The sequence below is a fragment of the Argentina silus genome (genome assembly GCF_951799395.1).
Source record: "Argentina silus genome assembly, chromosome: 18".
Taxonomy (NCBI): domain Eukaryota; kingdom Metazoa; phylum Chordata; class Actinopteri; order Argentiniformes; family Argentinidae; genus Argentina; species Argentina silus.
The window spans coordinates 8,084,704-8,106,191 of NC_139672.1; the positions used below are offsets into that span (position 1 = coordinate 8,084,704).

The window sequence follows — 21,488 nt, forward strand, 5'->3', positions numbered from 1 at the left end:
TGTAGTGAGGGTATTCCAAGGGTGATGCTGTTTAGGGCCTATTCCACCCAGGTGGTGCTGCATACAGATAGTTTTTCACACCCCTAAACAATGACTAGGGCTTCTCTTATCTCTGTCACAGTCTCAATCTGTTTTACCTTACCTCAAAAATGAGAGAAAGATTGGGTCATATATAACTGCAGTTGTATTCTTATTCCAAAACACTAGGCCTATCCTTTTGAGAAATGTATGTTCATCTATCATTAACAAATCTAAATAATCAAGATGGATAACAACTTCAAGAATATAAAATTGACTATTTTGTAAACAAATAATATAACCAACTTTCCCCTTTATCATAAAGGGATTTATGTCATGACAGCAATCATGTTATAGTTGAGAAAGTACATTTTTGAAAATGGTTTTGCAACGAAACTCTTCATATATTGTCTGCGTTTTGTGTATTGCCCTGTCTCTCCTAAAAACGTTGGCCTCAATGCACCCATGGCCCATAAAATACGTGAATGTTGCCTGCATGCATACATGGTCCCATGTATAGGTGCTCTGAAAGCGTTCAAAGAAGGTGTCGACTAAATCTGTCCCAATGAATGTCCACCCTTACCATAGCCTTTAGAGGCTTATGTGCAAAAGCACACAATCATATTGTCTACGCAGTACAATAACTGAGAGAATGAATGAATTGAATTCTGGCACAGGCCCCACGAGGTTGCGGTGTTGTTCTATGACTGGCCACCATTGCTGGCCACAGGCCACTCTCCTCCTTCCTGCTTCTCCACGTTTCCAGCTGCATTACAGCAAAAAATACCATCCGAGTTAATGACCTTGCATATGACATTTGATTTAAAATGCGTAATAGCAAATAATGCAGTAAACAAAATATGTGAGGGAGGTCTGAAATCCAGTGGTAAGCAGACGTGGGATATAGTTCATACAACACTGGTGCACGTATTTTTGCACTTTTGCATCATTCATGGACGAATTTATTAATTGCTAAGTCTAGTCTACAGTAGCCTTAAAACACAAACTTTGACTTAAAAGAGTAAAACAAAGTGCGACACTAAAAAAACATTAGCTCGCTTTTAATTCAATTCGGGCGGTACAACACAAGGTTACGAGCTCACACTTTTGGCTGATATGAATCCTTCAATTAGCTTGATCAAAAATAATCAGCATTTCAATTAATAGTTCCCGCGAAAACGAAGTCCGTATTCAAATGAGAGCAGATCCCGCCCCTGCATACTCATTTAAATACTTCACCCGCTTCATCCCTGGCAGAGCAGCACCACCAGTTCTTTCCAGACGACGTGCCTCTCCCTAAGCACCAGCCGAATTCGTGTCCGTCAGCAAAAGGTGAGATTTTCCTGTTTTTGTGTGAAAATGTTAGCTCTAAATCCTGTACAATGATGCATTTAGAATGGATCACATATTTAATGTGAGTGAAGAGATACATTTGATTAGTAAATTAGATTATGCGGAAACGTGGTTCTAGGAGTGGCGCTTTATACTGGCATATGTCCCGTTATCCAGGCACAGGCCGAATGTAAGCCAGCTAGCTAGCATCGTGTCTTTTCATCCGTATTGAATGTGTAGAAACGGAGTTTGCTAGTTAAATATGTATGTATTTGTCTGCCGTCGTGAGTTGTATGAAATACTGTTACATCTACATTATGCTGAATCGTTCGCTAGTTAGCTTAGCACAAGTCAGCAGGTGGTGGCGAAGCAGGCCAACAACGTGGTGTAAAATGGCGCTTCTTGGCCTGCCATTTCAATGCTTTTACCCAACCAACCAACCACGGTTAGCTAACAAATCCGATACCACGTTTCCTCGTTACTAGGTTACTTTCTCCTGAAATCATTTAATACATTTAAGGTTAATTGGTAAAATGTGGATTGGGTATTTTAACAAGAACATTTGACCTGGGAACTATTAGCAGTACTAGGTCGCTAACGGTATTTTCTTGTGCGCAATGTGGGTCAGACGATACATTTATTACATGATTTGACCTACTTTACAAGAAAATCAGAACCGTTCACCTGTAACACGGTGCATGGAACGCTAATGCTAGTTTTTAGAGTAGCTAGCTAATAAACTTTTGGAGGGAGTTTGCATTTATTTGACCCGGGTATTTTTCGTTTCAAACAAAGAAAGACCAAGATGTCGGACGAAGGAAAACTTTTCGTCGGAGGACTGAGCTTCGACACCACCGAGGACTCATTGGCCGCAGCATTTGTCAAATATGGAAACATCGCCAAAGGTATTATTTTTCAAGGTTTTATTTAATTTATATGAAATTCGACAGTTTTCCCCGTACATTTTAAATTCTAATCTACGTGTTTCCTTCAGTTGATGTCATCAGAGACAAAGAATCAGGAAGGTCACGTGGCTTCGGCTTTGTGAAGTATGAAGTCGCCGAAGACGCGAAGGACGCGTTGGAAGGAATGAACGGAAAGGTGAGTCAACCCACAACCAGCAGGGCATGTGCATCTCACTGTTGGCCTACACGTGTCTACCAGACATGTGCTGCTGTAAAACCGCCATATATCCCATAAAACATTATGTACATTAATTCATTATTTGCTATTCCTTTTTTTTATAACAATGTTTAGTAACCCCCCCTTCCCCCCCTCTTTTTTTGCAGACCGTAGATGGCAGGACAATCCGTGTGGATGAAGCAGGAAAGGGCGGTGGACGCGGCGGTGGTGGCGGTGGCTACAGAGGCGGACGCGGCGGCGGTGGATATGGAGGTGGAGGATACGGAGGTGGGAGAGGTGGGCGAGGTTATTCGGGAGGTAAGGGCTGGCAAACTGCAAACATGGTGTGCATACCCCACTCCCTTTGCTTTTCGTCATGCCCTCCTATGTAGTGTAGGCTTGGTGCCCGGAGCTCGTGTCTTAACCTGATCGCGCCTGTGTTCCTAGGTGGCGGCGGTTACGGAGGTGGAGACCGGGGATATGGTGGCGGCGGAGACAGGAGCTACGGCGGGGACAGGAGCTACGGCGGTGGGGACAGGAGCTACGGCGGCGGCGGCGGTGGCGGCTCGTACAGGAGTGGCGGCGGTGGTGGATACTCCTCCGGCGGTGGATACAGAGACAATAGGTGAGACGACACGTCTGGTTGTAGGTCGCATCTGATTGTTGATTTTTCACCTGTGCTTTAGCCAATGCACAGTGACCTTACCTAGGATCTTCTTTCCTCTCAATGTTAGGGGTCAGGGTGGCTACGGGGGATCCTACCGAGACGGATACGACAGCTATGGTATGTATGAGTGATGTGTGGTTAGCATCATGCTCTGATAGGCCCGGGCTCTTCAGTTCCTCAATCCAAGGTCTTTGACTTATCTGTTGCTCAGTTTGATGCCCCCTTCATAGTTCAGAATGCTAAATTGTAGTTGCCCCTCCACCTGAGAAATATTTTACCGGTGGACTCTATTGATCAGTTGGATTGTACATTTGCCCCTTGTCATACACATTTCACTTGATGCAAAGAGCCCCCTCTAAATTGGGATTAGTCATACAGGACTGCTTAGTGGGTAACCAATGTGGGATATTGTCGATCAAATGTTCAAACTTTCAGTGTCCTTACCTCTGCCCACTTCTTATCCTCAGCTACACACGAGTAAAAATCCGCCCCGATTCAAGATCATCCCTTGGCTGGCTGTATTTAAAAAGATGCGCTCCTCAAGAAATATGTCCATGTGTTGTTGTTGACCTGATGATTTTTTGTAGTCCTATTGTGTTCAGTAGCTCGAGCGTCTCTAAATTTAGCCATGAGTTTCGGCCATTCCTTTACAAACCATGTTTAAAACGAGAAGTTCCAGTTCACGATGTTCTCCTCCCTTAAGGATGCATCTCCATAGCTCTTATGGTATTTAGTTTGATTAAGCATAATGTCTGATTTGTTGGTGCTGTAAATTTCTAATTAGTGTGAACCCAAAACATTCTTCACATGGCTGTTTGTTGGACTGCCACTGTCTTCCCATTCTTAGCCCTGTTCCTTACCCAGCACTGTGTGACATCTCTTGACACCTAGATACTATGGGGATATCCAATGGGGCTTGTTTACCTTTCTGTTCTTTTGTTTTAAACGACCATGTCCGACCTACCTCCTGCCAAGTTTTGAACTGAGCGAGAAAATGATTCCACTTAGAAGCTTTTGACAAAAACTGGCCGGGATGTGCTTTTTGGATTTTATAAATGCATTCCTTAAGTGTTGCTAGGCAGTAATGCCGTATCCACATAGAAGTTCTTGATATAGCTGAGGGTCTTGTATATGTTCCGTTTCCCAAAAGAGTGAATTCCTTTCAGACTGGTGAAACTGCACGGCTGATGGGCCATCTATTCATGAAGTAGCAGATTGCAGCATGCTCCAGTCTGCCCATGGTTTTTTTGCTATTCAACGCCTGCATTTTAAATGTGCTGTTATGATGCCTGAAAAAAAAGAAAAAAAAACACGGATCAACGTCAAATGTTACTACTTCTCTGCCCAATATAATATTCCACCTGGGAACGATTTTGTACTTTCTGTTATTTGTATCATCAACATTGAAGATTATTTTTTGTCAATTTTGGCTTCATGGAGCCTATTAAAACGATTTGTTGAAAATACTCTGATTCCTTGTGCCTTTCAAAAGTATTTTATGGGGTTGTGCTGATGTATTATCAGCAATTTGTTAGTTTGGGTATCTTAGCACTTATGCTATCCCCCTACTAATTTCACTGGTAGCATTTTCACTTTTCAAAAAAGGGAGAATGACATGTAATAATCATAGGAAGGATAACGGTTTGTTAGTGTTTGGGGGAAAATAGACTCTGCTTCTCTGATGGCTTATGTTCTCACTTTGTCTTTGAGAGGCATTAGTGTGGTGTTTGCCTTTGAGTGGCTGGTATCACCTGTATTTAGCTAACGGGGCAGTTTAAACTATGAAGTTGATACCCACCTTGCATTACTGATATCAGGCCTTAAGAGTGTTTCAAATGGTAGGTCAGTTTATGCTTTATGGCCTTAAGTGGTTGCATTGGCCTAGTCAGATGCTCAATTGACTCTTGAGCAGAATATGTTACATGTTGCTTAGGGACACTTGTCTTACATGCATCAGCCATGCCTGGTGTTTCACCAGCAATGTGTCAGGTCCCATTTCAAGACACAATTGGGTGTATTTATTCAAAACCTCTACTGGGGTGTAACTCACTGCCATAACTTGAGTGGGTGGCTCACTCACTAAGTGTGGCTCACTGATGCCGGAGAAATGAGCTGGTGTTGGTCCTGTTAATGCTTCATTACGTTCAAGAGCTCAGCTACTTCCAAAACCTACAAGTCCTTGGAGAGTGAAGTGTTGCGCCTACCAACAAGTGCTCGTCAGAGATGAAAGCTGCTCTCTTGCCTAGTTCATTTGTGGAGAAACAGTAGGCCAGTTCACGTGAGGTAACAACTCCTTTTGCTCTCCTGCTCACATCCTTCAAAGTTCTCATTTTGTTTCCATTAATCTTTTAGGTTTTAGATACACTAGAGTTCCCTCCCCCTCCCTTCCCCCCCCGCCCCCCCCGCTTCAAAGGTTGCCACAGTCAAACTTTCCCTTGCCTCAATTTTGAAACTCATACGCATGATGGTGACCGTAGCAATCTCCTGGTAAAGAAAAAAAGAGACTCCTGTCCCCTTTCTGAAATGCGCCCCAGCTTCTCAGCATTCATCAATGGGGTCATTTAGGGATTGACCTCAGTCCACATGTCTGCCATGCATTTCGAACCTCCAGACGTTCTCTCAATGATGAACCTCTCCTAAAGCTGCCTCAATTGTCCCCCCTCAGGCCTTAAACTTGCTCTGCTGTATCTGTTTTTTTGTTTTTATCACTCTTACTCAATTGAATGTGTTTACTGGGTGGGTTTTTAGAATCAGTTAAGGGTATGTTTACTATGAGTCTGGGTAGATGAACATGGTTGCATGCTTGTGTTGCTATTATTACATGTTTTGAACTTTCTGATCTGTTCTAACTCAGCTCTTAAATGTTTTATTTTTAGGGTGAAGTGGCCCTCTGGTGAGGAACCTCAACCCCCCCCCCCAGTGTCTGAAATGACCAGTCTGAGGTGGTAGTGACTGCTGCAGATATATCATCCACGTTAGAATGTTCAAGCAACTTTTCAATCTTCCACAGAGCAATCGATGCCGAGTTTGGTGAACTAAAGAATTAAACAAGGTACCAAGTCAATTAACATGCACAGAGTGCTTATTATAATCTTATGGCCACTGCAGTAGACATGGGATTGTGCAGTAAATGTATTTCAACACAATCCATCGTTCTATGTTTCTATGTTTTTTTTTGGGGGGGGACAACAACCCAACTGTATATCCATACTGCGGTTAACCATTGGATAGCACTAACGGTTTTGTTCATATTGTGGTTTCAGGTGCAGCCTGTAAGAGGTAGTGTCAGCGGGGCCACTGTCTAGAGAGGCTACGTGAAGGTAGAGAGACCAGCATCCATCAACTCAGAACTACTCATTGGCATTGATTTGACTATGGGACACTCTAAAGATTGTCCATTTTAATGACTAATTTCATTAGTCTTTCCTGAAATCCATTGGCGCTTGTATTATTTATAAGTTCCAGTAACAGCAGTAATTCCCTTGCAAATGTACAGTTAAACTGTAACTTTGACTTGTGTGATGATTATATCTGCCTTTTATTGCTTTTGATGACCTGTCAAAGACGTTCCATTTCACAAATAAACTGCATTGTTTTTTCGTATCCTTTTGAAGTGTGTTTACTGATATGGAATTACTTTACAATGTCATAATGTCATACGTTTTGGTTACACAATGCCCTCTCGGAGGTGGGAGTGGTAGTCACTACATGGCCATTTTCAAAAAGACACCGATATTATCAGAACTAGAGGAAGAACATGAGTGATCTATTACAGTAAAGGGTCGAGCTGATAAAATCAGCTTCCGTCCATTTTAGCGTTGCCAAATGGTGTCGACCATGTGATTACCCTGCTGTGAAGTGCTGCCCCCAGGTGGCCACTTGACATACAGCAGCGGTTTTATATAAACTGCTTTTGGGAAAGAAGTGACTGGGCATTATCATCCAAATTGAGATTAATCATGACACAAGTTCTGTTTTTATTTAGGTAAAAAGGCCATACAACAGGATATATTTTACAGTGTGCATACATACATAGGCCTACATACATTTCAGAAACTTCACACATCTATGAAGTAGGCCTACATAGGTTTTGCACAGATCCTTACAACATAAAGCATCACCGGTGATATGATTATAGTTTTCTGAATTAATTTATTGTATTGAAAGAGTGTGACTGAAAACAAGAGACAAATATGGTATCTAGGCATCAGGTCAAGTGGATGCAACATTATATGCAGGTAAAACACATTACAAGATACATTCTATATCAGGACAGATATATTCTATATCAATAACAAGAACAGTCTACAGTAATGGCTCTTATTATTTGGAAGACAAAGTGGTTGAATTCCTGAACAACATTAAGAGCGGGGACGCTGAGTGAGTTAGTTTCATCCCAGCTCCACCAGACAGTCTGTTCCGTGGTACTCTGGGGGGTTGAGCTGGTACTTCCTCTGGATGTCATAGGGCAGGATGCGTCCCACCAGATAATGGGTCCCACTGAAACCCGTAGCACACCTCTTTGGTGCCATGAGGGAGATGAGCACTGTTGGGTTTATACAGTCAACATTGGCCTCTTCCTCCTCGTCCCACCCTGAAATCACAAATCACACAGAAATGTCGTACACTTGTTCATCTTGCAGCAATGAAAGAGCACTGCGGTTATTAGGCATTATCAGGTGGTTCATAGTTCTTAGAAACAAGTGTATTTGTAATGGCTGCTTGAACATCCAAATACGGTGACCTGAGGGGACGTCCACGCTGGCGATGGGGATGCTGACGTGTTTGAGAGTGAGCAGAATGCTGCTGTGTGCTTCTCCCATGGCCGAGGGCTCTGTCTCTGGGCCCAAGATGGCGTCCACCACCAGGTTATAGGCATCGTTTATCAGTTGCACCTGCGGCACAGGTCAATTAGGGAGGCGACAGGTCATTTAGGGGAGCTGTTAAAGATCAATTCATTGATGTCAATCATAAAACGGATATATCCTCGGAAGCCAACGTATGCAATGAAAGGTGACATTTACAGTGTGGTCTGTGGTGCCAACATGTTTGTTTTGTGTCTCTCTGCACATGTCGTAGACTACACTGTAATTTTACACCGTTTTTCTTTTCCTTCTGTGACCGACAATAAAGACGATTGAAGGGGAATGTATTTGTTGCAATGATGTGAAAGCTAATCCTCACACAGGGTGTGGATGGTCCTCGATCATTCGATTTCTGAGCACTGCGCAAAGAACAAAAACGTTTACATTTTTGACATTTAGCAGAAAAGAGCAAAGCATCAATAGCATCAATAGCACCCCCTCCCTCACCTCACCTCTGCGGGGAGAAAAGAGAGGAAGGGGATGTCCGTCCTCTCACACTGCACTGTGAAGTCACGGTGTAGGGACAGGGGGGAACGCTTGGGGTAGTAGACCGTTGGACTGTATTCCTGACAGGGAGAAAGAGAGACACACAGGCGGTAGGTAGGTAGGTAGGTAGGTAGAGAGGAAATTGTGACGGGAGAGAGAGAGGGCGATAGAGAAGGTAGAGGGAGAAGACAGAGGTACATGAAAAAGGGGGAAGGAAAAGATAGGAATACAGAGAGGGAGGAAGGTAGGGATATGAAGAAAGAAGAGAAACAAAAGTGAAAGGGAGGGAGATGAAGAGAGAGACACACAAAGGAACAGAGGTAGATGGAGAGAGGGAAGAGAGGGAAAAGAGGAAAGAAGAAGGGAAGGAAACAGAGTGAGATAGAAAGATAGAAAAGGAAGTGCCATTTAGCGTTTTGAGTTGTCATTGATGGACGGAGAAAACACAACTGAGTTCTACCAGCATGTTACTCACAAACATGCGCAGATGGCGAGCGCAGGCCAGGCCGATACAGCCGTTCTTCCCGGGGCCACAGACGACCAACACCGTGGGATGCCTCTTCTCCAGAGAAGCCAGGGGGAAGGCCTGCACACAGAGAGAGTTATTACACAGTCAAAGGAGGAGACACAAAAACGGTGTTGTAGGGTAGACCTGAACCAGAAGCAGCAGTGGGTGGGGTCAGAAGGAGAGAGGGACAGAGGGGGACAAGAGAAACAGCCCAGACCTTAGTGATGGCGATGGCACAGGCGTGGCCCCAGATCTCCATCAGTTGCTGCGCTCCGAAGCGATACTCTCCTAACAACTCCGCCTCCATGGCCACTGCCTCCACCGTACTGGGGGGGGGGGGGGGGGGGGGAGAGAGAGGGAGGCCAGAGAGAGAGAGAAGGGTAGAGGGAGAAAGTGGCTAGTCAGAGAGAACGAGAAACAAACGGAAATAGCAACAGATACTGAGTGACTGGTTGAGAAAGAGAAACAGACCGAGAGAAAGAACAACAAAGATTGAGACAGAAAGAGAGAATGTTCCCCCGGTACAAAACTGGTAACACTGTTTTTGTAATGAGAAATGGAACAGAGAATGAGGAGGAGAGGTGCAGAAAGAGAAGAGGAGTGAGGGATGTAGGGAGGCAGGTGGGATGGGAATGGTCTGATGCAGTCTCTGGAGAGAGAGAGAGAGAGAGAGAGAGAGGGGGGGGGGGGGGGCAGATACAGGTGCAGAGAGAGAGCCATCTGTGCTCTTAAAGAGGTCAAACTCTGAGGGGGTATTCTGAGACTGCTGTTGGCCAATCAATGGCCTCCCTGCATGAGATCAGGAAGTATGGAGCTGATCTTTAAGTGTGCATAGACATCCATAATGAATGAATGAGTGTTGCTGAGGTAGTCTAAGACCTCCACAGGTACCCATGGAGGGGGGGGGGGGCATATCCCAGTGTGGCAGCTGGTGGTGGGCAGGGGGGGCAGAGGGGGTGGGGTGGTAGTCCCCATGGAGAAGGTTTCCTTGTCCCGAGGGAGTGTCGCACTTAAAACTCTCTTTTGTGGGTTTAGGTCTGGGACTTTGTTCAGTCTTCTACGAGAAATGACTTTGTAAGAAGCCCGATTCAATTCGATTTTCTTTGATTGCTGATTATTACAGGAAGAGACCCCCCCAAGGGACAGGCTTAGGACCCCCTTCTAAGTTCCCTTCAAAGGGGGTCCTAAATGTTCCTCATAAATGTCTCACAGCGGGGGCGATGGATACCAAGTAAACACCATGTTAAATCTAACACCACAGTACACATTTCCTCGAAGGCGAATCGAGTCGATAAACATGGAAACACATACAACTCATCAGGATAATGACATCAAGATAGAGAAGACGCATCTTTTCAAAAAGAACACACACAGGACACATTCCGCCGACAAGAATGGCTTCGTGAAACACATCTCCGATATGACCGTAAACGGGTACAATTGTTGAGTTGAGTCTTACCTGAGGTAGCGGACTGGTTCGTTGGGCATTATCTCCAGGTCAGAAGAGCTGCGGCTGTAGTTCATCTTTAAAGTGTGCGACGGGCAGCTCAACACACAGTTAGTAACTCACACCGGCACTGTTCACTGGTGTCTCAAACCTTACTCTTTCTTCTGTCGTCTGCTCAGCTTTCTGTCCTTCCCTGTACCTCAGACTGCTGATGCCCTACCAGGATGGAGGTGAAAGCTGATTGGCTGAGTCCCAAGTGCAAGCAGCTCAGTCCAACTGGGATGATGCAACAGGTAACACAGACACACAGATCAGCCGGAAAGCAACGTGTGCATGTGTGTGAGTGTGTGTGCATGTGTATGTGTGTGAGTGTATGTGTGAGTGTGTGTGTGGGTGAGAGTGAGTGAGTGATTGATTTTGTGTGTGTTCATTCACACATTAAAGATGCAAAAGCACTTTCGGGGACCTAGTATCCAATTTAAGAGCTGGTGAACTGAAATGACTCACCACACCAGCAAGACATAAGAAATAACACCACACCACAGCAGCCACATGAAACACACCGTCTCCTAAGACTGGGACGCTGGAAAAATCCTGAAGGAAAAGGACAAGTCTTGAATAATCTCTAGTATTTGACCGTGTGTGATATACAGGTCAACCGTTTAATCTCAATAGCAAAACACAAACAAAAGAGACAAGGGAACCAGTGTGAGGTAAAGAAAAGATACTTTAATATTGAACATTTACAAGCTGTGTTGAGAGCTCCACGGGGTTTTGTTGGCTGTGGCTGGTGACGGCGTTGGCGTTCTAACACTGGAGGACAGGACTAGACGTACCACTGGAAGCCAAAGCGCTTGTGCAGAAGCTCTTCCCGGGGTCGGAGGTTAAACAGCTCCTCTGTGACAGGGGTCACCCAGCGGTCTGTGTGGAACATGTTCTCGCCCACCTGTAGGAGATATACACACGCATGAGAGAAGCACAGCATTCATCCCTGTTCTAACAGCAGCAGTATAAAGGCTGGATTAAAAGGGACGCTACAGGATTTTGTTCGCTAATTGTTTATATCAAATATTGTCTTATTGTGTTGATGATATGGTTTATAATACAATGTTGAAGGGGGAGCTATTCTGCCCCCCTCCCTTGAGATCCCTTCCCCCGAGGGGACAAATGGCTGTGAGCTTTTTGGGATGTTTTATGAGAGGTGTCAGAGCTGTGATGTCATCAGTATAGTAATATGTAGTATATATATATATATATTCTTTTTTTTAGTCATTCTAATATAGTAGTAAGTGATAGGATCAATTCTGATTGGTCTCCTTGCAAACAGCTCCTAATTTAAATACTTTAGTCTATATAAATAACAGGTACAGGGACAGATTATTTCTCTTTGTTCTGGTGTGGGTCCCGTCATGAGCTGTGAGTAGCACTGTAAGAATGACCTGTGGTCATCCCTCTCTCTACGTTTCTCTACTCTCTCCATCCATCAACAATGTTTTGCACATACTGATAATTGCATTAACTGGGAGTCAGATTGTTAATATTAGATATGCTTTGCTATTAACAAAATATAGCCACATTTCTTAGCCGAACTGCCATTCTTATAAATGGTCTGCATTTCTCCTGTCATTAGACCACACAGTCCTCACTTTAAGACCAGCAAACCTTTAGCTCATGGTACTGGGGAGGTGTGTCCTCTCTGTCCAATCAGGTCATTTCTTGACAAATGTGGTTTTATCTCGTGAGCGCTAATTTAATAACTAGTCGCTGAAAATATATTTGAAAATCCTGTAGCATCACTAAGTGACATTTTCAATAACGTCCCAACGGATGCCAGGATCAGTATTGAAGGAATCTGAATAACAGGAATTGGTCCAGTGTCTTGACCTCTTATTGAACTTCCATTCCTACTATTTCTTAAACTTTATTGTGACCAACTATGTTTGATACTGGCTGTGTAATGTGTTATTAAGTAGAACCTTGTGCGTCAGAAGCCATGTTTTGAGAACATAAGATTTAGAAGTTGGCCCCGGGGTGAGATACAAGTGTCATGGGACTAAGTTCCATGAAAAAGTTATCTGTCCTCTCCATGCACATGTTTTAGACGGTCTTTTCAAATCAAATCAAAGTTCTCATCAGAGAGCCTTTGGAAGCTGTGGTTTCCAGTAAACAACTATTCTATTTTCACTCTGGGTATGTTGTTGCTCTCTCCTTGCTAGTCTTTCTGTCTGTTGATTATTGCTGTTGTATTGTATTCTTACTTGCCTTGCAAGTATTGTAGGGAAGTTTTTCTTCCCTAAAATAATAACGTATTCATTTGATTTATCCCAATTAATGTATCACAAGTGTCTGTTTCACATTCTTTATTTCTAGTGAAAAAGTGGATTCCTACAGTATGTATCCTATGGTGATCTGATCAACAGTGTTGAGTCATAGCAGCCGTCATGATTGTTTATGTAATCTGTTATGTAGGGTTATGAACCTTTTATGGCATGTTGGTGTATGGTTAAGCTGAAGCGTGCCATGTCCTCAGAAAGCATGTGGATGACTGACAGGAAATGACAGCAATGGAGAGGTGTGTAATATAATATAATATAATATATATGCCATTTAGCTGACGCTTTTATCCAAAGCAACATACATTGCAGTGAGTGCATACATTTCAGTATATATGGTCCCAGTGGGAATCAAACCCACAACCTAAGCGTTGTTAGCACCGTGCTCTACAGACTGAGCCATAGATGTGTGTCTCCCCTTACCTTCCACCCGGGTACATCCTTCATGATGACAGCTTCCTCCTCTAGATTCTCCCGCAGCATCCGTAATGTCCTGGGAGGAGAAAAGTACCCGGGTTCAATTTGAGTCATTCAAACACCTTTATTTCCTCTCCCATGTCTGCCTGATATTCAACTATCAGAAAACTGTGCCTTTGAACAGAACTGCAAAGCTTGTGTGATCAAGCCCCAATATGAATGGGTGCTACAGCTTCCTGCCAGTGTGTGAAGTATGAAGAGGGTTTCAATGTTTGTTTGTTTGTGTGTGTGTGTGTGTGTGTAAGAGGGAGAGAGAAAGAGAGGGGTAAACAGAGAAAGGGGTAGGGGGGGGGTGGTAGAGAGAGAGAGAGAGAGGGGGTGTGTGTGTGTGTGTGTGTGTGTGTGAGTCCACACTGATGCTCTCACCTCCGGTCATGTTCTGCCTGCAGAAGGGGCATAAGGGCTATCCTGGCCTCCAAATCTTCAATCTGCAACCGCCTACAACACAACACATTATTCAATCTATCAATCAATGTATGCTTATCCATACCATAAATTCATTGATGCAGTTAATGACCTTAAAAACTAAGTCCATAGCAACTCTTACCTCCTCTCCCTGTTCCATTTAAAAAGCCTCCAATAGCCAAATACCGCGACACCAATTCCGATGGCGAACATGCTATACCCTGTCAGCGAGAATGTACAGTATATTCAGAGGCAGTGGCTTCAACAAAACCGGTTCCACGTAATAAACCATCTCTGTTATAATACATAAACACATGTTGTCAGAATGACGCAGCCAAAGCATAATATGGCGATTTGAACTTGGAGTGACCTGCAGGTTTTGATCATTTTGATAGTGGGATAAGGTCATAATTATATGCCTCCTATTTCTAATAAACAAGTGCCTGGAACAGTCTGCATACTAGGTAATCGCAAGCCAACTAGTACTAGTTAGTTGAACTACCTACTGCAGCTGGCTAGAATGTAGCGAAACAGTTCAGCAAGTACTTGTCGTGTAAACACATTATAGATCATTAAATGTAGATGACAAACTTGCCATTCTTAATGTGGACTTAAATAACTGTGGGATAAAAACCAGACATAGCGAGCTAGCTAACATTATAACTTAGCCTGGTTAGCTAGCAAGCGTCAGCGCTGCTGCATTCATTTTGGACAGATGACAGCTGAAAACAACACGGATACACACTCAGTTCTTATGTCATCTCATATACTGACCAGAAAGTCCCCGTTTCGGGAGATTTCTCTTATAATCAACGGGTCCATAACCTCCCGGAGGAGGCATGTCCTGCTTCACCTTGGACGCCGCCATCTTCCACCTTTCTCCACAACAGACCCGTCGGTGACGTCACAGCTATACTTCTCCCATCACGGCAAGCCCTTCAAGTTGACTGGGCTCTATCGCCCCCATCGGAGCAGGGAAAAGGGTCTTGAAATAAGATTAAAAATAATAATAATAATAATAATAAATACACTTACACCAAATGAAAGGGTTAATCTTATCTTTTTATTATTTATTTCTGGGACTGGGGAAAAGTAAAAACCAAACAAATTGGAATATCAGTTTGTATAATGTATAAAGGGGTGGAAAAGCAGAGGTTATGCGACACAGTGAACGGCACAAACTACCCAGGGAAACAGCATGGCGTTGTGAAGGGCCATCCAGGGAGTAGGTCGAAGTTGCCCCTAACCACTGATACAGGGTCAGATATGTTTCCACTCCCCTAACGGTTGGGTTTATGATTGCGGGGGCGGGTAATCTGTGGTTCCAGTGCGGCAAAATCAGTTCCTGCAGAGTTTACTGTGTGCTGCCTATCACAGTTCTCAGTGCTGGCATAAAGCACACAAACAAATCGTATAAACAAAGTTGACAGAAATATACAGAAACCCTGATACAGATGCTAACTCTTAAATATGAATATTACAGGCATGTCTGTTAGGAAACAAATGTGACCTAAGAGAGCTTATATCTGGTCCTCTCAGATCTACACACACCAGAGAGCTGGGAGTTGCTTTTGGACTGGGCAAATGATCCAAGCAGGTGACATTTCTAGCAGTGTCATCTAGTGAGCTATGGTTACCCTTGTTGTTCTATTTGTCAGATGAGAACACATTTCTTGAATTGTGTGTGTGTGTATATATATATATCTATATACACATATAATGCTAACAACTGAATAGAAATTTGCAGCCAGGATAAAACAGCATGTCTGTATTTCTCAAATAATTAACAATGACCAAAATGTTGAGCATTACAAAATAGAAATACAGTAGTAAGAATTTTCAGTTATTATAGACCAACTGGTATGGTGTAATAAAGTTCAATTAGTCTAATTTGTTTCTCAAAAAACATCTGAAATCATCTTTAATGATAAAATCTCTACTAATCATAGGAACAAAACACAGTCATTTTCTCACAAAAACATAATGGAAATGGACAATCAAAAACCCAAAAGAAGCCATGTTATTTAAACATTTTTACAAACTCAATTTCTGATAGGCACCAGGGTCTTCAATTCCAAATTCACCAGGGTTTGTTCTATATCTTTGCATGTAACACAGATAGACTTGTTAGCCCTCGAATTCTCTTTAACAACCCTTTGTTACAAGCAGGGACTATTCAGAACAGAAAGATGGGAACAAAAGCAAAATTCTGTAGACAAAAATAAGAAGCTGCTCTGCTCTGTGTGCCAAGGTGAACAATGAGAAGGGTGTGCATGCTCTGTCAAACCTGTACTGTAGCTGGGATTAGAATCAACAGACAGGGGAGGGGGGGATCTGCACTTAAAACAAAAAAACTAACATGTATGAGGCTAGTATAAATTGTTCATTTGTTGAAAACACAATATATTGACAGAAATTTTCAACATCCATCCCCAAAAAAGTAATCCAATAACTTACTGTAAATACAAACAAATTCCAAATCTTCAGCTACTGTTTTGCACTGAAGACATCACTGCTCAGTTTTATTTAACTTAAAAATAATGTTTATTGGATACCATATTTTTAATTTATTTATTTTTCTTCTTTTTTTTTTTTTTTTTTTCAGGAACACTTATGAAGTCAACAGTTCAAGGTAGACAGTCATTAAATCTTGACCACACCCCCCATCAGTCTGTCTGCAACCCATTCGCTGAGTCTGAAGACCAAGGGCCAATCGGGTAATTCCACCGAACAGGTAAACGTGATTTCCATGGTGAGAATTACAACGGAATGACGACATCAGTTTCGAGAAAAGTAACATTCTCGAGCCATCACCTCACACCCATCTTGGCTGCCAAAATTATCTGGAAGGAAGCCCTAAATGCATTTATTTTTTTGCCCCAGTGAAATTTTGCAGTGAGTTTCTGCACAATGATCAAACAGCAGTCATCCTCAATAAACAAAACAGAGAAAACAATAGACTGGAAACAACATAAGTAAAACAAAACACAAAGTATGGAGATCGCATCTCCCCTGTGGAAGTTTGGAGGTTGCGTTTCCATTACTGTCCTCCAGGGGGTGGTGTTGACTGTATTGTTGGCATTGAGTACAGTTGTTTATGGTAAAAGGATAATAATAATAATAATAATAATAATAATGAGGAGTATGAGATTGGTTTCATTATTTCCATGTGTTTGCTGTCTGGGAGAGGGAGCGTGAGGGGATCATGTCCAGGAGGTACTCCCTCTGGCGAGCATCCACGGTGGACGAGCTTTTATGGACAGACAGGCTGGGGTTGACGTAGGCCATGGTCACTCCTGACAGAAGACAGGGGACAGACGGGTCAGTCACTATCGGGAGAGGCATTGAGCAAGCGAAATACAGAGGATGCACACAAGCATTCAGCCAAGTAAGGCGCGCGCACACACTCCAAGTAAACAGTAGTAAAAAAACAATATATACAAATGCAGGGGAAATATGGACTAACTACTCTAGGGGGGGTGGTGAACTAGCCAGTGAGCCCAAGGAAGACCCCCACCACCAAATAGACGGACTGAAGCAGGAAGCAGGAGACACAGCATTGGGGGGAGAGAAAGAGAGAGACAGAGACAAGAGTCGGTGCCCTGTCCGAAAACAACCATTTTAAAAAGGGGGCAGATCGGTGTCAGTAAAATGAGGCGGACTCCACCTATCTGGTTCAAAACACCCCAAGAACAAGGATTAGGCCAAAAGGACGAAACAAGTTGTTTTCGGACGGGACAAAGATTTCAAGGGTTAGGGATGTAGTAGTAGTAGTAGTAGTAGTAGTAGTAGAGATTGTGAGCCAGTGTGGTAGAGTGTGGGGGGGCTGGTATTAGAGTGAGTCTACCTGTGTTCATGTTGCTCTGCTTCCTCCATGCAGTGGCTGAGGCACTACCTCCGCTACCTCCTCTGACGCTGCTGCTGCTGCCGCTGCTGCTGCTGTTGTGGTTGACCTGCTGTTGACCACTGCCGGTGACCTTTGAACTCTGGGCAGAGGGGCGGGATAGGTGATGGGCGTGCTTACCTGGCCGGCTGACTAGGGCCGCGGCTGCCACCGCGCTCTGCAGCTGAGAGGAGGAGGAGAAGGAGTGGGGGATGCCCCTCACCCCCGCTGACGAGATGCTGCCCCGGGACAGCTGGCCCTGAGGGCTCTGAGAAGGGAGGGGGGAGAAGAAAACAAAGAGAGAGGGGAAGAAGGTGCGGAAAGGAGAGCGGAAAAGGTGGGGGGAAGATCAAAATGTCAAATACAGCACGTTCAACGTGGCATTAGGTATTTGAAACCGGTCTGACATGTAAAACCGTTTTAGAAACGGTGGGGGTGGGTGTGATGTCTGGCTGCGAGTTGTGTGAAGGCTGAGGTGATGGCGTGAGTGTAAGTGTTAGGAGAACGCGTCTTCTCCGGATTCAACAGCGTGTCCTTTACCTGCTTGATGCTGGAGGCGTGGTGGCGTGCGATGCTCTGTCCTCGGTTGTGCTGGTGATGGTGCTGGAGGGAGGCTCTGGCCTGGGCCTGCGCATGGGCCTGCTTCAGCTGCTGCGCCACCAGCTGCTCCACCTTCATCGACGGAGAGGAGGATGAAGAGGAGGAAGAGGAGGTGGTGTGGGTGTGGGAGACGGAGACGGGCGAGGCGGCCTGCTGGAGAATCCGCTGTTCGATCTCCTGCTCCTGCTGCAGGGCCTTGACGAATGCGGCCTTCAGCCGGTTGGTGTGTTCGGCCTTCAGGGTCTTCTTCAGATTGGAGGACATGCAGTCCTCGCAGAGGATGGCCCCGCCCTTGGCCTTGTCCTTCCTCCAGCGGCAGGTGAAGTCGGTGCTGCACTGGGAGCAGGTGTAGGGCTCTTTGACCACAGGCTTGGACAGGGGCATACCCGTCTTTGCTGTTGGGGACAGAGAGAAGGGGTTAAACCCTGAGGATCAGTCCTGGGCGGAAGAAAACCGATTTCTAGAACTGTTCAAACTCAATGCTCCAGATCAGTCAGTGTGATGCGTTATGTTCGTACCTCTGCCGATGGTATCCAGTAGGTTCTGCACAACATCTTCCAGCCCCACCAGGTAGATGAACTCGTTGTTGGCTGCTGAGGGCAGGAAGTTGAGCTCGGGGGCGGGGGGTTTGGGCGGAGGGATCTCCAGCAGGGTCTTCTCCAGTTGTTTACGCAGGGCTAGCTTAGCAGCGGCCTGGCGGGCCGCTGGAGAGTCGTTAATGTTGACCACGGTCACACCGCCGCCGCCGGCCTGAGACGTCATTGACGAACTCTTCAGGTTGGTTGGAGAGGCCTGTTGGAGGATGAGAGGGAGGGTTGACAACATGCCATGCTGTAGCAAATGTACAGTAAAAAGCTAAAGCTATTATTGCAGTGTCTGCAATAACAATAATAGTACCCTATTTGTTAGCCAAAGTCCACGCTCCACGCTCCAGTATAGACTGACAGTCTGTAGGGTGGACTTTGGCTACCTATTTCTATGAAAGAGCTACATATACTGTATGTGTGCACACCTGCTAATACAACTATGATGTAGCAGGGTATGCTAAATGAGTTGCTAGCTAAAGAGGAATTAAAAACTATACATTGGCTACATGTATATGTATATTACATGATAAAATATATATATATTTTACATTGACTGTCTTGTCAGCTACCACATTAATAAACGTGACTAAGTGAGGAATAAGGTCAAGCATACATAAAACAAAAATAAAGTGTATTGAAAGTCTGAGCCAAATAATAAAAACGTAGCAAAAATACTGAGCTAATGCCAGAAAGCGTCACCCGTGGCCTGCTAGCATTAATACAAGGTTGCTAACTAGCGCTACTAACTACACAACTATGTACGCAGAAAACAACGCATAAGACAAAGTCATGTCATCTGCACTCTATGAGATTAAACAAACTACCAGTGTTCATTTCGTTTACTATGACCTTTTGACTATTTGTTCGGCGGAAAAAATTGGTGATGGGTAGTTGTGCCATTTTCAATAAGAATGGTGCCATATGAGCGACGTCTCGTTCGGAACTGAAGAACTCTACTTCGACATCAGTAAAGAAGCATGTACGCATGCATTTATTTGACAGTAAACTGTTTATAATCATGATATAAACCAAATATTATAGAACATGACATTCGTTCATGTACGTTAACATACGTTTCAATAGTAGAGTACAAAACTTTGAAATGTAAAATAATTTACGTTTGTGTCATTCAAAATGATTTTCATTTGTGATGGAAGAGGCTTGCTTCTGGCAATGTTTGTGATTTGATAATGGTAATGATTATGAATTACCAAACAAAAAGTCCCAAAATAGAATTGTACCAGTAGGCTAAATCTAACAATTTAATTTCACACTCCATTTCACCTGGACTGTAACCAATAGTACAATAAATGTCTTTCTCTGAAATCAGTAAACCTGAAGACAAATCCCACACCTGAAGAAGCTCATAACTACTTCTCTGCTGAACCTCTGACTCTGACCCACCTGTGAGATGTTGACCAGCATGTTTGTATTGGCCACCCTGATGAGGCCTGACTGAACAAGGCCTCTCTGGCCCTGGGCGCCGGGTACTGAGGCCCTGGGGGCCAACAGCAGGGGAGGCGGGCCAGAGCCCGAGCCTGAGCCCCCAGACCCAGACAGCTGCTGCTGCTGTTGCTGCCGGAGTGACAGGATCTGCTGGGGAGACACAGAGATGGGCTAACCAGGACAAACACAGAGGACAAAGAGGAGAGGGGGAGTTAAGAGAGGACAAGGCAAAAGAGAGGGAAAGGAAGGTGGAGAAAAGGAGGGAAAGGGAACAGACAGGACAGAAAGAGATAGACAGAACAGGGAGAGAAAAAGGGCAGGGATATGTACATCCCAACAGAGCAAGGACAGGGGCAGGGGCAAGGGACACACAAAGAGAGAGAGAGAGAGAGAAAATAACTGGTGAACTTTGAGCTGATAATATTCTATTGGCAATATGATGTTAGAATTGAAATGGCCAGATAGTTTAACCTGCCCACAGATAGTTTGGGGTGTGGGGCTCACCTGTGCCCCTCTGACCAGGGGTGGCATGATGATCTGGGGGCCATGTTTGGAGGAGATCTGCTGCCCCCCCCGCACCAGCGGGGGAGGGATGACTGTCCCCGAACTCCTGCCCGACGACACCTGGTCAAGAAAACACTGTTAAGAACTGAACCGACCGCACCACGTGTGTGTGTGTGTGTGTGTGTGTGTGTGTGTGTGTAACCACTGACCTGCTGGGAGCCTTTGTTGGCTGTGATGGTTCCTCGGATCAGAGGAGGAGGAGCCGCAGTGCCAGATGAGGGCTGAGAGAAAGAGAGAAGGGGGGAAAGACAGGGTTGGTAAGAACAAGAGAGAGCTTGTTTGGAGAGAGCATGTGTGTGTTTTCACGTGTGTGTGTGTGCTGCATATACACACCTTTTGCAGGGTGTCCTTCTGTGTCTGACTCTGTCTGAGTTTCTTCAGCAGCACCAGCTTGGCCTCCTCCAGCCTCAGCTCCTCCTTCAGCTGCTTGATGATACAATCCCTCTCCTCTGGACTGCTCTTCTACACAGACACACATAAAAACCACCGTTAGAAAAAACAAAGAGAGAGATGGAGATATAAATAATGTGTGTGTGTGTGTGTGTGTGTGTGTGTGTGTGTGTCACCATGAGTAGGTCTGTGTCCAGCTCCTTGAAGTGACTGAGGCCGTTCATCGGCGGGCTGGGGGACTCGTTATCCGACAACATGATGCAGTCATCGTCATCGGAGGACGGCGGGCGCTTCTCCTTCTTTATGCTTCTGGGTCACGGGAGGGACAGGACGAACAATGGTTACATAACCCAATGAA

At 44.6% G+C, this 21,488-nt stretch overlaps 4 protein-coding genes across 12 annotated transcripts in view; 1 reads left to right on the forward strand and 3 right to left on the reverse strand.

Moving 5' to 3' along the window:
• Positions 1-1,256: 1,256 nt before the first annotated feature.
• Positions 1,257-4,605, forward strand: cirbpa (cold inducible RNA binding protein a). Of its 4 annotated transcripts, none has more exons than XR_014554738.1 (7): positions 1,257-1,350; positions 2,146-2,255; positions 2,345-2,451; positions 2,640-2,769; positions 2,920-3,096; positions 3,202-3,256; positions 3,607-3,694. XR_014554738.1 is itself a non-coding variant. In XM_083690045.1 (7 exons), exons 2-7 carry the CDS (start codon positions 2,156-2,158, stop codon positions 3,618-3,620), a joined length of 579 nt encoding a protein of 192 aa, XP_083546171.1. In that variant the 5' UTR covers positions 1,257-1,350; positions 2,146-2,155; the 3' UTR covers positions 3,621-4,605. The 4 variants fall into 4 exon arrangements, 3 of the variants coding, with proteins under 3 accessions (XP_083546171.1, XP_083546172.1, XP_083546173.1); XM_083690045.1 differs by having other exon boundaries at positions 2,920-3,097; positions 3,207-3,256; positions 3,607-4,605; XM_083690046.1 differs by having other exon boundaries at positions 2,640-2,760; positions 2,920-3,097; positions 3,207-3,256; positions 3,607-4,605.
• A 2,616-nt stretch (positions 4,606-7,221) lies between these two features.
• Positions 7,222-10,979, reverse strand: LOC310818934 (yjeF N-terminal domain-containing 3-like). The gene is made up of 7 exons (XM_083690044.1): positions 10,953-10,979; positions 10,458-10,661; positions 9,216-9,324; positions 8,966-9,076; positions 8,457-8,570; positions 7,884-8,034; positions 7,222-7,733 (listed from the first exon to the last, which is right to left on the reverse strand). Exons 2-7 carry the CDS (start codon positions 10,520-10,522, stop codon positions 7,531-7,533), a joined length of 753 nt encoding a protein of 250 aa, XP_083546170.1. The 5' UTR covers positions 10,523-10,661; positions 10,953-10,979; the 3' UTR covers positions 7,222-7,530.
• A 175-nt stretch (positions 10,980-11,154) lies between these two features.
• ndufa13 (NADH:ubiquinone oxidoreductase subunit A13) lies at positions 11,155-14,563 on the reverse strand. The gene is made up of 5 exons (XM_083690048.1): positions 14,435-14,563; positions 13,803-13,881; positions 13,622-13,693; positions 13,202-13,271; positions 11,155-11,391 (listed from the first exon to the last, which is right to left on the reverse strand). Exons 1-5 carry the CDS (start codon positions 14,526-14,528, stop codon positions 11,272-11,274), a joined length of 435 nt encoding a protein of 144 aa, XP_083546174.1. The 5' UTR covers positions 14,529-14,563; the 3' UTR covers positions 11,155-11,271.
• Positions 14,564-14,701: 138 nt separating this feature from the next.
• LOC310818926 (transcriptional repressor p66-alpha-like) overlaps positions 14,702-21,488 on the reverse strand; it is a 14,983-nt gene continuing 8,196 nt past the window's right edge. For 4 of the 6 annotated variants that reach the window (XM_083690032.1, XM_083690033.1, XM_083690029.1 and 1 more), the window contains 9 exons: positions 21,307-21,439; positions 21,074-21,202; positions 20,890-20,961; positions 20,681-20,800; positions 20,135-20,347; positions 18,662-18,935; positions 18,084-18,538; positions 17,508-17,811; positions 14,702-16,956 (listed from right to left, as the gene is read on the reverse strand). In XM_083690032.1, coding sequence (XP_083546158.1) covers positions 16,820-16,956; positions 17,508-17,811; positions 18,084-18,538; positions 18,662-18,935; positions 20,135-20,347; positions 20,681-20,800; positions 20,890-20,961; positions 21,074-21,202; positions 21,307-21,439 — 1,837 coding nt within the window. In that variant the 3' untranslated portion in view covers positions 14,702-16,819. The remainder of the gene's footprint in view (positions 16,957-17,507; positions 17,812-18,083; positions 18,539-18,661; positions 18,936-20,134; positions 20,348-20,680; positions 20,801-20,889; positions 20,962-21,073; positions 21,203-21,306; positions 21,440-21,488) is intronic. The other 2 variants (XM_083690031.1, XM_083690030.1) reach the window with 2 other exon arrangements.